Here is a 12,954-nt window from a genome sequence, read left to right as displayed (position 1 = left end):
GACAAGAAAAGCAGACAAAAGCAATAACTAAAAATGTGATATATTTGTGAAAATGTTTTTATTGCTTATGTTCTAACTCACACTGACAAACAAACAATATAGGACACACAGCAATTTGACGCAGTAACTTACAATGAACCCTGGTCCCTGAGAGCCCAAGGCACTGTGATTAATGTGCAACACAAAAATCATGTTTTTTTTTTTAAGGTAGTTCATCTTCCTGCTCATCATCCAGTGATGTATTCAATTTCCTAGATCATATTAATGAAACATACTAAGGAGTTGTTGTAAAGGATGATGTTTATTGTGTAACTTTTAATGAATACATTTAATTGTTCAAATGTACACAGTATTCCCCAAACAGCAGAGCTGGCTGCTTCGCACATCGCAATTACATTAAATCTCATTTGTTCTAAGTGAACAAATAGTAAGTGGAAGTTGAGGTAGATACTCTCAAGACATTAAATAATCTCATTTCAGATTTTAAATTCAAAACCATGGCAAATATCATGTAAACAAACTGGCACAAAGCACCGTTATAGGGTGAAAGCCCTACATAAATGTACATTTTCCATTATTGCCAAAAAAACAACAGTATTACAATATTATTCTAACAGTATTGTAATATATCTGGTCTCGCCAAAAGTACCCAAATAACACATTTACAAGTTCAAGTAATTTCCAGGAATTGTACAAAAACAAACAAAAGAGCAGCAAACAAAAAAAGGAAGACAACATGCATTTCTTTCATACAATATGAACATTTTACAACAGTTGGGCCAGTACAAACCTTTTTTGTACCTTTTCACAGCCAGCGGAGTTCTGGAAAGTTTATTGAAATGAACTGCATTTAACATTTTTGCACTAAATCACCTGCATTCCCAAGGGTGAGGTATACATTCTGATTGGAGTGTCTCGGTTAATAGCTTTTAATATGCTCCGTTTACCTGTAGTCAGCTTTAAGCTTCCACATCCCTTCCTTCCCAGGAAGCCTATGGAACTCACAGATATTATTCAGCAGTTCTCTGAACACTGGCATCTGTGTGGAAGTGAGCCTGGGAGTGAAATACTCCAGGATCTCCTTTGTGCTGGCCTGGCCGTCCACCTGAGCCTGGAAGGCCACAAAGTTCCTCAGGTCCACCAGAAGCTCGTCGTGTTCTGTAGGAGCTGCATTCACGGCAACAGACTGCGTACTTTCCTCTTCTTCATCCTCTTGACTCTGGGGTTTTTTGAGGTGGTTTCTAGCCCTCATTCGAGCGAGGAGAGAAGATGAGGAGAGAGATCCAGATTCATCCTCCGCTCCTTCACCGCTGAAGTGAGCAGCAGATCCTGGCTTCTTTACCACGGACTTCTTTACAATCTCTGCATCCTGTATTTAAAAAAAGAGAGCGTTTAATAACGGTTTATTATTCTTCAGGGGTTTGACAGGATATTGTTTCCATATAGATGTACCTTGCATTTCTCTGCTGATTTTGTCATTGTCCCAGAGGATTGAGAAAGAAGGGAGTTTTTCTTCTGGCCAAACCTTTTTCTAAGAAGAAAACAGATGTTTAAACAGTTGCACATTACTATTAATAAACTGTAGTGTTACTGTAGTTATAAACTAATTACTTCTAAAATCAGGAATTGCAGAATCTGCTTTCAAAATAAAATTTGATAAAATAATACAGAATGTCATAAATTTTGGATGAAAAAGAAATTAAAAAGAGTACTGTACACCTTAATACAAACTTGAAATATTGAATATTAATACTCAAATATAAAAAAAGTCTACACAATCTACACTTTTTCTTTTAAGTATTGTTTATTACACTGAAAGTTTCAAGGCTCTATTTTAACGATCTAGGAGCAAAGCCTAACGCTCAAGGCACAAAACCATTAAGGGCGTGTCTGAATCCACATTTGCTATCTTAAGGGCTCTGCTTATTCTCTTAATGAGTTATGGGTGTGTTCTGAGCATAACGTGCATTAAACTAATCAGAATCTCATCTCCCATTCCCTTTAAAAGCCAGTTGCGACGCATTTGCTATTTACATGGCGACTTTATAAGTGGAAAAACTAAATGGAAAATTCAGTTTCGTTAGCGAGAAAACAGTTAACCTGAGAATCTGCAGCGCAAGGATAAAAAATGAGCGTCCTCCATTCGGCCTCTTTATTTTCTCTTTCTCTTTACTTTTACTCCTTTACTTTCGTGGATAAGGAAACAGTGTTGTAAGCACTCAGCTGAAGACATTCATTAGCCTACATATTTAATATTGTTTGTTAAGCGCAAAGTTTTGTTTCAAAACTATTTCTAAAATCAGTTCTAATTTCCAGCAAGTTAACAAATTAATAATAAAGAAGTGTTGTCAAAAACTTTAAAGTTATATCCAAAACACGCATCCTTTTATGCCCCATATGGTGATGCATAGATCTCCAAAACCCGACAGGTGGACAAATCTAAACTTGTTTTTATTAAAACAAACATAAAAATGCATATAATAAATAATACTAATAATAACATTATATAAATGCAAATTGTCATGAATAAACTGAAAAAAGCTCCTGGACATGAAAAGGCATAGAGGTACATGGCTTCCGCTACATTCATTCTTCCATGGCTTTGCGCCACGCCAAAATTCATCCCGCCACGCCTACATTACAGCTTCTCATTCAAAAATTTTTATTTTTTTAATAGCGGGTGATAATCGCACCACAACGTATTAAAGGGTAAGTGAATTATAGCAGCGCAAACTTTTCTGTAACCGTAGTAAGTGCTGTGCGTCTTTTGTTTAACCCTTTAAGGTGACTGGCTGACTGACTAACTGGCTGACAGGTGCATGATGTGTGAGGCCAGCAAACATGACGTATAGCCGTTTCACTTTACTTCAGGACACATTAATGCTACTCTGTAGGTCTATTAGAGACATTCATAAACATTTCTAGCAAATCTAATAAATGCTAGAGACATACTTGTTACCTAAACCAATAAATCGCACTCAGCAGCGTTTGTTTGAGAGCGCACAAGAAGATCTGCGCTCTCATGTATTGGCTTAAATTTGAGGTGGCGTGCAAGAAGTTTTGTGCACGAGCAGAGGAAATCCGCAGGTAAGCACAGAGATTTCCATGCTCGTACATGTAGGTTATTACATAAATGCAATCTCGACTTCTAATACTGCGCTCACGACATTTGTCATTGAAATAACGCCACAGGTATTTGGTAGATCTGTGTAAATCCACAGATCCACAGCTAGAAAAAATCCTAGAGAAAACACTGAGGTAGTGTTTTTTTATATTAAATAATAATTTTTGTAAAATTTTAATCTTTTATTTTTTTCATATGTAAAGATATTTGTGTATTGCTAAACATTCTGTATGAGTTAAGCATTTGAACCTGCATAGGCGCATAACTAACGTGCTCTGCCCTGGACTTTAGACCAGCTTTTACTTGGTCAATGCCACGGTCTGTTTAGTTTATCAGAAAAGCAAAGCGCCAACAATGCGCCCTAACATGCCTCTATTTTAGACCAGCACACCCATGAGTTCACAAAGAGGCACAAATGGATTTGCTAGTTAATCAACGTGGAGCAAAATCTAAAAAAATTACGGTTGTGCTGGTCTGAAAATAGCAACAAATCGCGTCATACACATCTTGTGCCTTATTGCACAGGATGTATGATAGGGCCCATGAATTTAATTTCTAGAGCTGTTCTGAGTGACTTTCTGAGCATTTTAGCGAAAAAAATCTGAATTTGTGGAAAATAATAGCACAGATATAAGGCCCTACAATTTATAATTCACTTCAGCTAAATTAAATCAAAGTAAGCGTACTTGACTGGAGCTGGTGTTGCTGTTGTAGACCCTCGTGAGTAAGGCAGTCTGCATCTTTGTCTGGAGACCTTCAGAGCTCTCAGGGCATCCTTGGCAACTCTATTAGCCTCTGCTTCCACCAGCACATAGTCCGGGTTCGATGCCTCCATGATGGTGTCGTGCTTCATGACGCTGTGTATGCCGGATTTTTTAAAGAGCTTGGCTAGCACATAATCGTCACTCCTTTTCTCATTTTTCCTCTCATCCTCTTTTTCCTCATCTTCCTCTTTCTTGTACCTCCGTTTCTTCACAAGGTGAGAAATCCGAGCGCCCTCAAACCTGGCATCCTCGGAATGCTTGCGCTTTTTATGCTTGCGCTTGTGTCCGTCCGAAGGTATCGTGTCCTTTTCTGGTGTTTCACAGTGCTTCTTCTTTTCTCTGTGTTTTTGAGGGCTGTTCATTGAAGATAGAGCTTTACTAGTGCTGCTCGTAAGGCCATTTGCATTGGAACGAGATTCAAGTTTATTGTTTGGTGACTCAGAAGTGTTGTTGTTTGGGAGACCATTGACTGAGGTAGTGTTTCTGTTTCCTGAATCTGTGGAATGAGACAGTGATGGTCTTGTGGTTCCCTGAGAAGGACTCGAGGTTTTATGTCGTTTTGGAACTTGCACATCTGACCCTGTGCCTATAAAACAAAAGAAATAAAAAAATATAAATGAATATTACACTGTAAAAAATGCATGGTTCCATACAATTCATTCGTTGTCTTAACACAATTCAATTAAGGTAACTTAACACTTTTAACAAATTTATGTGGATTGAAAATAAAAAAAATTAAGTTGTCCCAATAAAATCTCAAGAATTGTGTTGTTTCAGCTAATTTTAAATAAGTAGCAATAAGTAGTAACAAGTAAAACAATATATATTTTTGAGTGTAATTAATCATAAAAGACTATAATTAATAATAAATTAACTTTTTGTCACTAGAATAGTAAATTTAGACAATACCATTTTCAACCAAACAGTTTTTAAAAATACGTTTTGGCACCACAACATGTGGAGGCCTTTACCGCCACTCAATAAAAGAAGTGCAAAGAGTAAATTTGACTTTTTTTATTTCACAGCTTTGTTTTTTCTCTCTCTCACAATTCAGTTCAATTCAATTCAATTCAATTCAATTCAATTCAATTCAATTCAATTCAAGTTTAATTGTATAGCACTTTTAACAATAATTATTGTTAGAAAAGGTGCACATCATTGCATTACAATACAAATCAGAAAAGTTAAGGACTAAACATAAAACAATTAAGCTATCCCCCCAAAAAACCTCAATTTCGTTGTTTCAGCTAATTTTAAATAAGTAGTTTGAACAAGCAACAAAAACAATTTTTGTGTGTAGAGAAAACCTTATTTTCTCACTACTGTCTGTTTATATCACAATTATATATATATATTACATATATATTACATATATATTATTATATATATTACAATTCTGACTTTATAACACACAGAAATTTAAAAATTATATTTCTAAAAAAATCCACCTTTAACAGTAGATAATGTAAAAAAGTTATGCCTTTAATGCTCTAAAAGTACAATCTTAGAACATTTTTTTCAGACAGATTATCAATAAATCGTTTTACAGTTAAAGTCAGAATTATTAGCTTCTCTTTGAATCTTTTTCTTTTTCAAATATTTCCCAAATGATGCGTAACAGAGCAAGAAAATTTTTACAGTATGTCTGATAATATTTTTTTTTTTGTCTAGAGAAATTTTTTATTGTTTTGTTATGGTTAGAATAAAAGCAGTTTAATTTTTTTAGAACCATTTTAAGAAAAAGATTATTAGCCCCTTTATGCTTAATTTTTTTCGATGGTCTACAGAACAAACATCCTTATACAATAACTTGCCTAATTACCCTAACCTGCCTAGTTAACCTAATTAACCTAGTTACGCCTTTAAATGTCACTTTAAACTGTATAGAAGTGTCTTGAAAACATCTAGTCAAATATTATTTAGTCATTATGGCAAAGATAAAATAAATCAATGATTAGAAATAAGTTGTTCAACCTATTATGTTTACAAATGTGTTGAAAAAATCTCTCCGTTAAACAGAAATTGGGGAAAATATAATAATAATAATTCTGAATTCAACTGTATATCTACACTGCCTGAGTTCAGTGCATCTTTTCTTTGTGACATCAGCCACATGAACAGAGTTATTCTTGCACAGAAAATACGTCAACACATCCACAAATTACCTGCAAATATTGCACTGGTTTCTGTTCCCTGGGAGCCGTCAGGACTGCTCAGTGTGAAAAGTTCATAAATGTCATTAGACTTGAAAAAGCGCCTCTGCTTAGGATCCTTTAGCACGCGGTTGGTGAGAAACTGTTTGAAGATTTGTCTATGGAAAGAGACAAGAAACACTGTATTGCTTTTTTGTTTTAATCGTCATTATTATACACCCTAGTCCCACATTTCCTGAATTATTTCCTTCATAGCCTAAACACTGCCACAATCTCACCCGGCTGGATGCTTTATCTTCTTAACAAATGCATAGTGTGTCTCAAGTTAGTTTGAAATTGCAAAATTAATATGCCAACAATCCCGCTCCTCACAGTCTTTTAAAATTCCCACTGCCTCCTTACAAATAACCCCAAAGTCTACGACAGCCTTTAGCGACCAATTAGCATATTTCTGTTGATATCTAATTAAAAAAATAATGCATTTCAATTACTGTCTATTGACCACCTGCAGACAGAAGTAGGACATTATGGATTGTAATAGTCCTCCGCACCATTACCAGCTCCATCCAAACGCCCAATCTGAGGAAACTAACCTGTGGTAAATTTTCTCCTCAATGGTTCCAGCTGTTAGAAGCCTGTAAACCGTCACCTGCTGCTTCTGCCCAATCCTCCAGGCACGCTCACGAGCCTACAGGAAGAGGTCAACAGTTCAATCAATACACATCCGCACTGCATGCTACAAACTCATCATATACTGCTGTAGTTTCAGCAGTGACTAGGCATGGGGCGATAACAGTTTTTAAAGGTATACCGCCATTTGGAAAGTCAAGGTTTTAAAACCGACAAAATTATCTGTCAGTTATACTCCTATGGTTTATTTAAGATGTTTTTTTTTTTTGCGTTTTTTAATTTTTATTTTTATTTTTTAGGACAACAGTATCTCCAGCAAAAAAGATATCCAAACATGCCATTTTAAATTGTAAACAAATCAGTGTTTTTGAAACTAATGAAGACAGCTGAAGTGTTGGATTCATTTGAATTATTTAGCCTGACATGTTTACTGTTCCAAAATATTTGAAATATTTCTCTAAATAAAATATAGTGTCCAAAATTGCCTACTACTCAGTTTGTACTGCATTTGAACTTGAATTTACTACTCGACCGTTTCTACGTTCTATACAGTATGAATGTGAGTAGTATGCATGGAGCTCGGACATACTACAGATGCCATTCTGTCATCATCACGTGACATACCCGCTTCACTTCCATTCATGAATTCTTTTGCGGTGCATTATGGGATAGTGTAGCATCGGATACACACTTCATAATCTCACTAGAAGTAGTAGGTCATCCAGGAACTTCTCGCATACTCCTTTTCAAATTCTATAAATTTGGACATACTACTCAGCTTGCTAACTGTTTTTAGCATACTATGTAGTATGGAAGTACACGATTTCAGACACAGCCCTTGTGTTCAAAGCACTGTAAACCCAGACATTTAAAAAGATTGCATTTTAGAGCAGTAATCACAATACCAAGAAACTGTGATTTATTTATTAAATCAAATCAAATCACTTTTATTGTCACATCATCAGCAGCACGTGTACTATGATGAGTGAAAAGCTTAGGTGCTGGCTCCAGACAGTGCAAAATACAACAACATACTCCCAAAAGACAAGACAATATACAGTTGGCAATGTTGACAGTAATACGTATAAGACAGTGAATAGGTGTACATAGTTTTTTGGTGGTAAATTGTTGTAGGCAGTATTGTTTTAAGTACGGATTGGTTATAGTGCAGCGCATGCTACATGTTTATGGTATGCAGTGAGGGGTTATCATACGGTTAGAATCCTATACCGACTCATGCCTAGCAGTGACGATTACATTTACATCTGGATGAGCCCCAAATACTCATTTTGTGTTTGATTTGAACTAAATCATTGTTGACTTTATTCCTGGAAGGCTGTTTGCAGAGTGCACTCTTGAAGTAATGCCATGTCCTCCTATTATAAGGCTTCAAATAAAGAATCTGTTTCTGATCTTAATATTGCAGTTAGCGGTGTGTTTTATATTTTAATATGTGGCTAAGTTCACAGATAAAGCACTTGATTAAGCTGTTTTCTTGTTGTCATTTACCATTTATTTGTTTGAGGAAGATCTGGCAACCCTCAGTCGTTTCTAGCACTGTGCATACAGACACTTTGATACATGTTTAAATGCATTATTAAAAGCCAGTATGGATCCATATACAATGCATAGAATTCCTGTAAATGTGATTGTTGACACTTGATTTATACAAACATTTATTTGGTTGTATTAGGAAGCAAAATGTGGTTGTCACTCTTACTTAAAGGGTTAGTTCACATCAAAATTAAAATGACCAAAACATTTATTTTCCTTGATGTGGTTTTAAACTATTATGAGTTTCCTTCTTCTGCTGAACACAAAAGAAGATATTTTGAAGAATGCTGGCTGCTGGGACCCATCAACTTCCATAGTATAGAAAAAATAATACTATGGAAGGCAATGAGTGCCACCAACCAGCAATTTTCAAAGCATCGTCCCTTGTTTTCCACAAAAAAAAAGAAACTCAAATAGGTTTTAAACAAGTGAAGGCTGAGTAAATAATGACAGAATTCTGAATCTAAAATGAAGCACTAAAAAAAGTAAAGTTTTTCTGCAGTGTGTACCTGTGTGTCTGTACTGGGATTCCAGTCGGGATCATAGATCACAACCCTATTTGCTCCAGTCAGATTCACCCCCAAACCTCCAACTCTTGTTGTCAAAATGAAGACGAAGATGTCTTTGTTCTGTTAAGGCAAAAAACACAATGATTTAAAAGTTTCAAAACCACAACAAAGTACACAAAAACACTCCGCAACCTTTTGTTTACCTGGTTAAACTGAGCGATGAGAGGCTGCCTGGAGGCAATAGTGGTAGTGCCGTCCATTTTGAGATAGGAGAAGCCATTCTCTTTCACGAACACCTCCAAGATCTCCAGCATCTGTGTGTGTGGGAGAAAGGGTTTGAGACAGAGCATTGAGAACAGGATTAGTGCTAATAGGATTAAGTGAGATTAATATTACATGTACAGAAGTACCAACTGTGTGGGTTTTAGTTTCTCTCTGAAGCCAAATCTCATTTCTATTGAACAAAGACAGCTGGGTCCTGACAGACACCCTACAATGCAATAAGATCTCCTAATGAATTCTATTAGAGGGCAAAATGACATAATAACTTTATTGGTCCTTTAGTGGTGCTGCTGGAGATGGTGAGAGTGCAGCTTATCCATCAATACTGTGGGTTCATTCGCGCGTCTTTACTTCAACAGTGGCTTGATGGATTTGCTTATGCGAAATGTCGAGCAAGCGCGTTGTTGCAAACTTTTTGTCTGTCTTTCGTTTTGTCACTGACCTGTCTGGATTGGGTGAAAAGCAAGACTCGGTGACCCTGTTTGTGCCACAGGCGCAGCAGTGACTCCACCACAATCATCTTTCCAGAGCGTTTCCAGTAACCGAAGTGCTCCTCCTCGGTCAGCTGATCGTGAGGGATTCCTCGCAGCAAACGCGGCCCGCCAGTGAACAGATCCGGGTGGTTGCAGATCTTCCTCAGAGCTATGAGGCCTGAGAAGACCTACAGTAGAGAAACAGGGTGGGGAATGGAGATTAATACACCGGATGGGCATGTTAATACATTTAATGGAGAAAGAAAACCAAAGCTCTCTTTCCATGTAAGGAATAGGAAACACAGATCTTAATATTAATAAACTTGGTTAATTTAATGAAGGTAATTGACCAGTGCAAAGTAAAGTCTCTTCCTTGAAGTAAATGCAGCGGTCTTTGCATTATATATGTGGCTTAATGGAGTTTGTGACCACATAAGAGGGGTTTGTAAACTGCTCTGCAACCCACAGCTTTTGCATCCACAAAACACATTTGGAACATTGTGATGAATTGGTTGTAGACAGAGCTTTTCCTTGCTATGACACTTAAAGAGATTCAGTATACTGATTTTAGTTTTAAAGGGCACCTATTTTACCCCCTTTTTCAAGATTTAAGAGAAGTCTATTGTGTCTCCGGAGTAGGTCTGTAAAGTTTCAACTCAAAACACCCATCAGATTATTTATTATACCTTTCAGATTATAGAAATTTTCTGCTCTGAACACAATGTATTTCCTAATGCTAGTTCTCTATGTCCACCGTTCCCATGTGCCTCTCAGAGTGTGCTTCAATCTCCGGCTGCGTCCGATAAACAGCACAGTGACATACATGAAGGAAGCAGATCTTACATATATTTTACAGCATCAATGCTGTATTGTAATTCAAATGCAATCAGTTAAACAAACTTTGACATTCATTTAGTTGCTCAAGCATAAAACGAGACAAAAAGCCGTTTGCTCGCATGTGCCCATCACAACCGGCAGGCTAGCGCAGAAGCTTCATTGATAATACTGGGGTAAAATAAATCCTCATATTATAAAGACATGGCGGGGGAAAATGTAATTTAATGAAGTGCTTCTTGTACAATCTGGGACCCACTTATTGGATATCGGATATCACTCAGCCAGTGGAGATCGCTGATTTCTAAAGAAAACAGACCTTAAACGCGCCGATTTTGCATTGCCACACAATTCACCGGAAATGATTAACCCAGGTTACTGGCAAATTAAAAGTCCTATTAGCATGCTTTGGCATATACCCTATTGTACACACTTGCGGCTGTGGTGATAAAGACAGTAAAATTGCCGTAATTCATGACAAACATGCACTGTTTTAAAAACGTTTTAAACTTGTAAAACTCATTCTTGATCACATTTGATGATAATTGATGATCACAGAGAGCTGAACAGATCTTTTAATCCCAGTTGCTTTGCACACATCCTGTCTTGTTGATATGATTGTACGCGTTACTAAGGAGACATATTAATTGGTGGCTGTCAATCAATTCGGTGGGCGGGGAAACCGCAATCCTACGTCATGTTGTAGCAGGCCTCAAAATGGGAGGGATTTGGATCCTATTTTAAAGGCAACCAGGCTTGGCAACATTTGTCAGTTCAACCGATTCTAAAATTACTAGTAAAGAAAACACATCTGTGTATATACATCCAAAATCTGACATTTTGGCACATGTCACTGTCAGTACATGTAAATCACTACTATTTATGGTTGTTTTTCTGTTTTGTTAAAATCCTAAAAGTTATATTTAAATGACATTTTTAAATTATGTGATTTAAATGATCTTTTAAAGTGAACTAATGATCCCACAACAGGAAATGTGCATTTCAACACACTCTATGCAAAACCAAGAGGCTCTTTCTATACGCTTTCAAACATGTATGGGAACACATGTAGATAGAGGATGTAACAGCTTTTAAGTGGGCTGAATAATGAATAAGGCTTTTTTCACATGGTGAAGAACAGAAGATCTTCAATTTTGATCAATCACATTGGTGTTTTACACATCAATCCATTACCTGCATATCTCCATTCAGAATCTGATAAACCTCTTTGGAGTCGAGAAAAGTCTGGTAAACTTGCCGCTGATCTTCTGTTAATCTGCAGAACAGGACCTGTTTGGATAATAAAATATTATAGGCTGCAATTGATGTTTTACTGGAAAACAACATGTCTTTCAGTGTTTAAATGCAGCCTTCTTTTGAAACTATTTTCAGACAAAAAAGTGCCAATTATTTAGTCTTTGAACTTCAATTACTAAATGCAATTAATGCAAGTCATTCATGAAGTATGGATTCATGTTATAATTAACATACCTGTTCATTTTTGTCAGGTAAAGAAAGATTTGCTTTCACATCAGCCTTCATCCTTCTCAGCAGATAAGGGTTAATCGTGTCGCGAAGAACACAAGCACATTTATATGCTGTCTGGACCTGAAGATTGTAAACAAATCCATTCAGTTCATTTGTGACAAATCAATAACAACATATTTCCAATGTTAATAATGTTATGAAGGTAATGATAGGTCATGCAAAACAGTTATTTTTTAAATCAAAAATCATTTGAAATGTATTAATTTATGCAAACATTCTGAGCAGAATAACCATATTTAACATTGAAAATTAATCTCTGCCATTTTACTCGTTTTTTTCCTTTTACAGTATTTATATAATGAAAATTTATATATATATATATATATATATATATATATATATATATATATATATATATAAAAATTAAATTTTACCACTAAAGCTGAATTTATTTCAATCAAAATACTTTAAAAGAAAAATAAAAACCTAACAGAGCCCAAACCTTAAGCAGCACTACAAACACCCCAAAGTCTATTTACATTTTTGGACAATTAACAAGCCAGGACTTCAATACACTTTGTGAAAGGCAAACAAATGAGTGTGTCCTGAGGCATGTCAACAGCCGCTTGTTCTCTTTCTCTCCTCCTATCAGCAGATTGACACATTAAAGATTCATAAGAGTGCTTCTGGACTCCAGAGGGGGCTGCACTCTGTTATCAATAATGTTCTCCTGATCCAGCGTTAGGCCAAATGCCATTTAGCTGTAATTTAAAGGGGTTCGCAGATCAAAAGAAAGCCTGCAGTAGAACCACAGCACTGCAGGGCATACAATGAACCCGGATTAGGGCCCATTTGAGAAGAGAAAAGGAGAGGGGGAGGAGGGGTTGGTCAGACTTGTGAATAAGTGATACAGCATATCTTTCAGTAATGGAGTTGGCTGTAAAACAGTGCAGATTTCCTGTTTCTGGAATTTTTAGCTGTCATTATTTAATTAGAAAGTTTTTCAAACGTTTTAAACACAGTTTCAACCATCCCTGGTTTTTATTTCAATAGAGCTGGAATTAACAAAATAAGTAATTACATTTAATTAACGGGAATAAGCCTATTGGACAGATTTAACTGACTTCTTTAATTGAATTATTT

General features: G+C 36.2%; 1 protein-coding gene across 2 annotated transcripts in view; it reads right to left on the bottom strand.

Annotated features, from left to right (window-relative positions):
* Positions 1–282: 282 nt before the first annotated feature.
* The window catches only part of ercc6 (excision repair cross-complementation group 6), a 35,620-nt gene continuing 22,948 nt past the window's right edge, over positions 283–12,954 (bottom strand). For both annotated transcript variants that reach the window (XM_017358831.4, XM_683880.10), the window contains exons 11-20: positions 11,815–11,931; positions 11,518–11,613; positions 9,459–9,677; positions 8,938–9,048; positions 8,735–8,854; positions 6,635–6,729; positions 6,054–6,199; positions 3,811–4,474; positions 1,453–1,531; positions 283–1,369 (exon numbers count right to left, since the gene is read on the bottom strand). In XM_017358831.4, coding sequence (XP_017214320.1) covers positions 944–1,369; positions 1,453–1,531; positions 3,811–4,474; positions 6,054–6,199; positions 6,635–6,729; positions 8,735–8,854; positions 8,938–9,048; positions 9,459–9,677; positions 11,518–11,613; positions 11,815–11,931 — 2,073 coding nt within the window. In that variant the 3' untranslated portion in view covers positions 283–943. The remainder of the gene's footprint in view (positions 1,370–1,452; positions 1,532–3,810; positions 4,475–6,053; positions 6,200–6,634; positions 6,730–8,734; positions 8,855–8,937; positions 9,049–9,458; positions 9,678–11,517; positions 11,614–11,814; positions 11,932–12,954) is intronic.

The sequence above is a fragment of the Danio rerio genome, chromosome 13, assembly GCF_049306965.1.
Source record: "Danio rerio strain Tuebingen ecotype United States chromosome 13, GRCz12tu, whole genome shotgun sequence".
In the NCBI taxonomy this organism is placed as follows: domain Eukaryota; kingdom Metazoa; phylum Chordata; class Actinopteri; order Cypriniformes; family Danionidae; genus Danio; species Danio rerio.
This window is presented reverse-complemented; position numbering and strand designations above follow the sequence as displayed.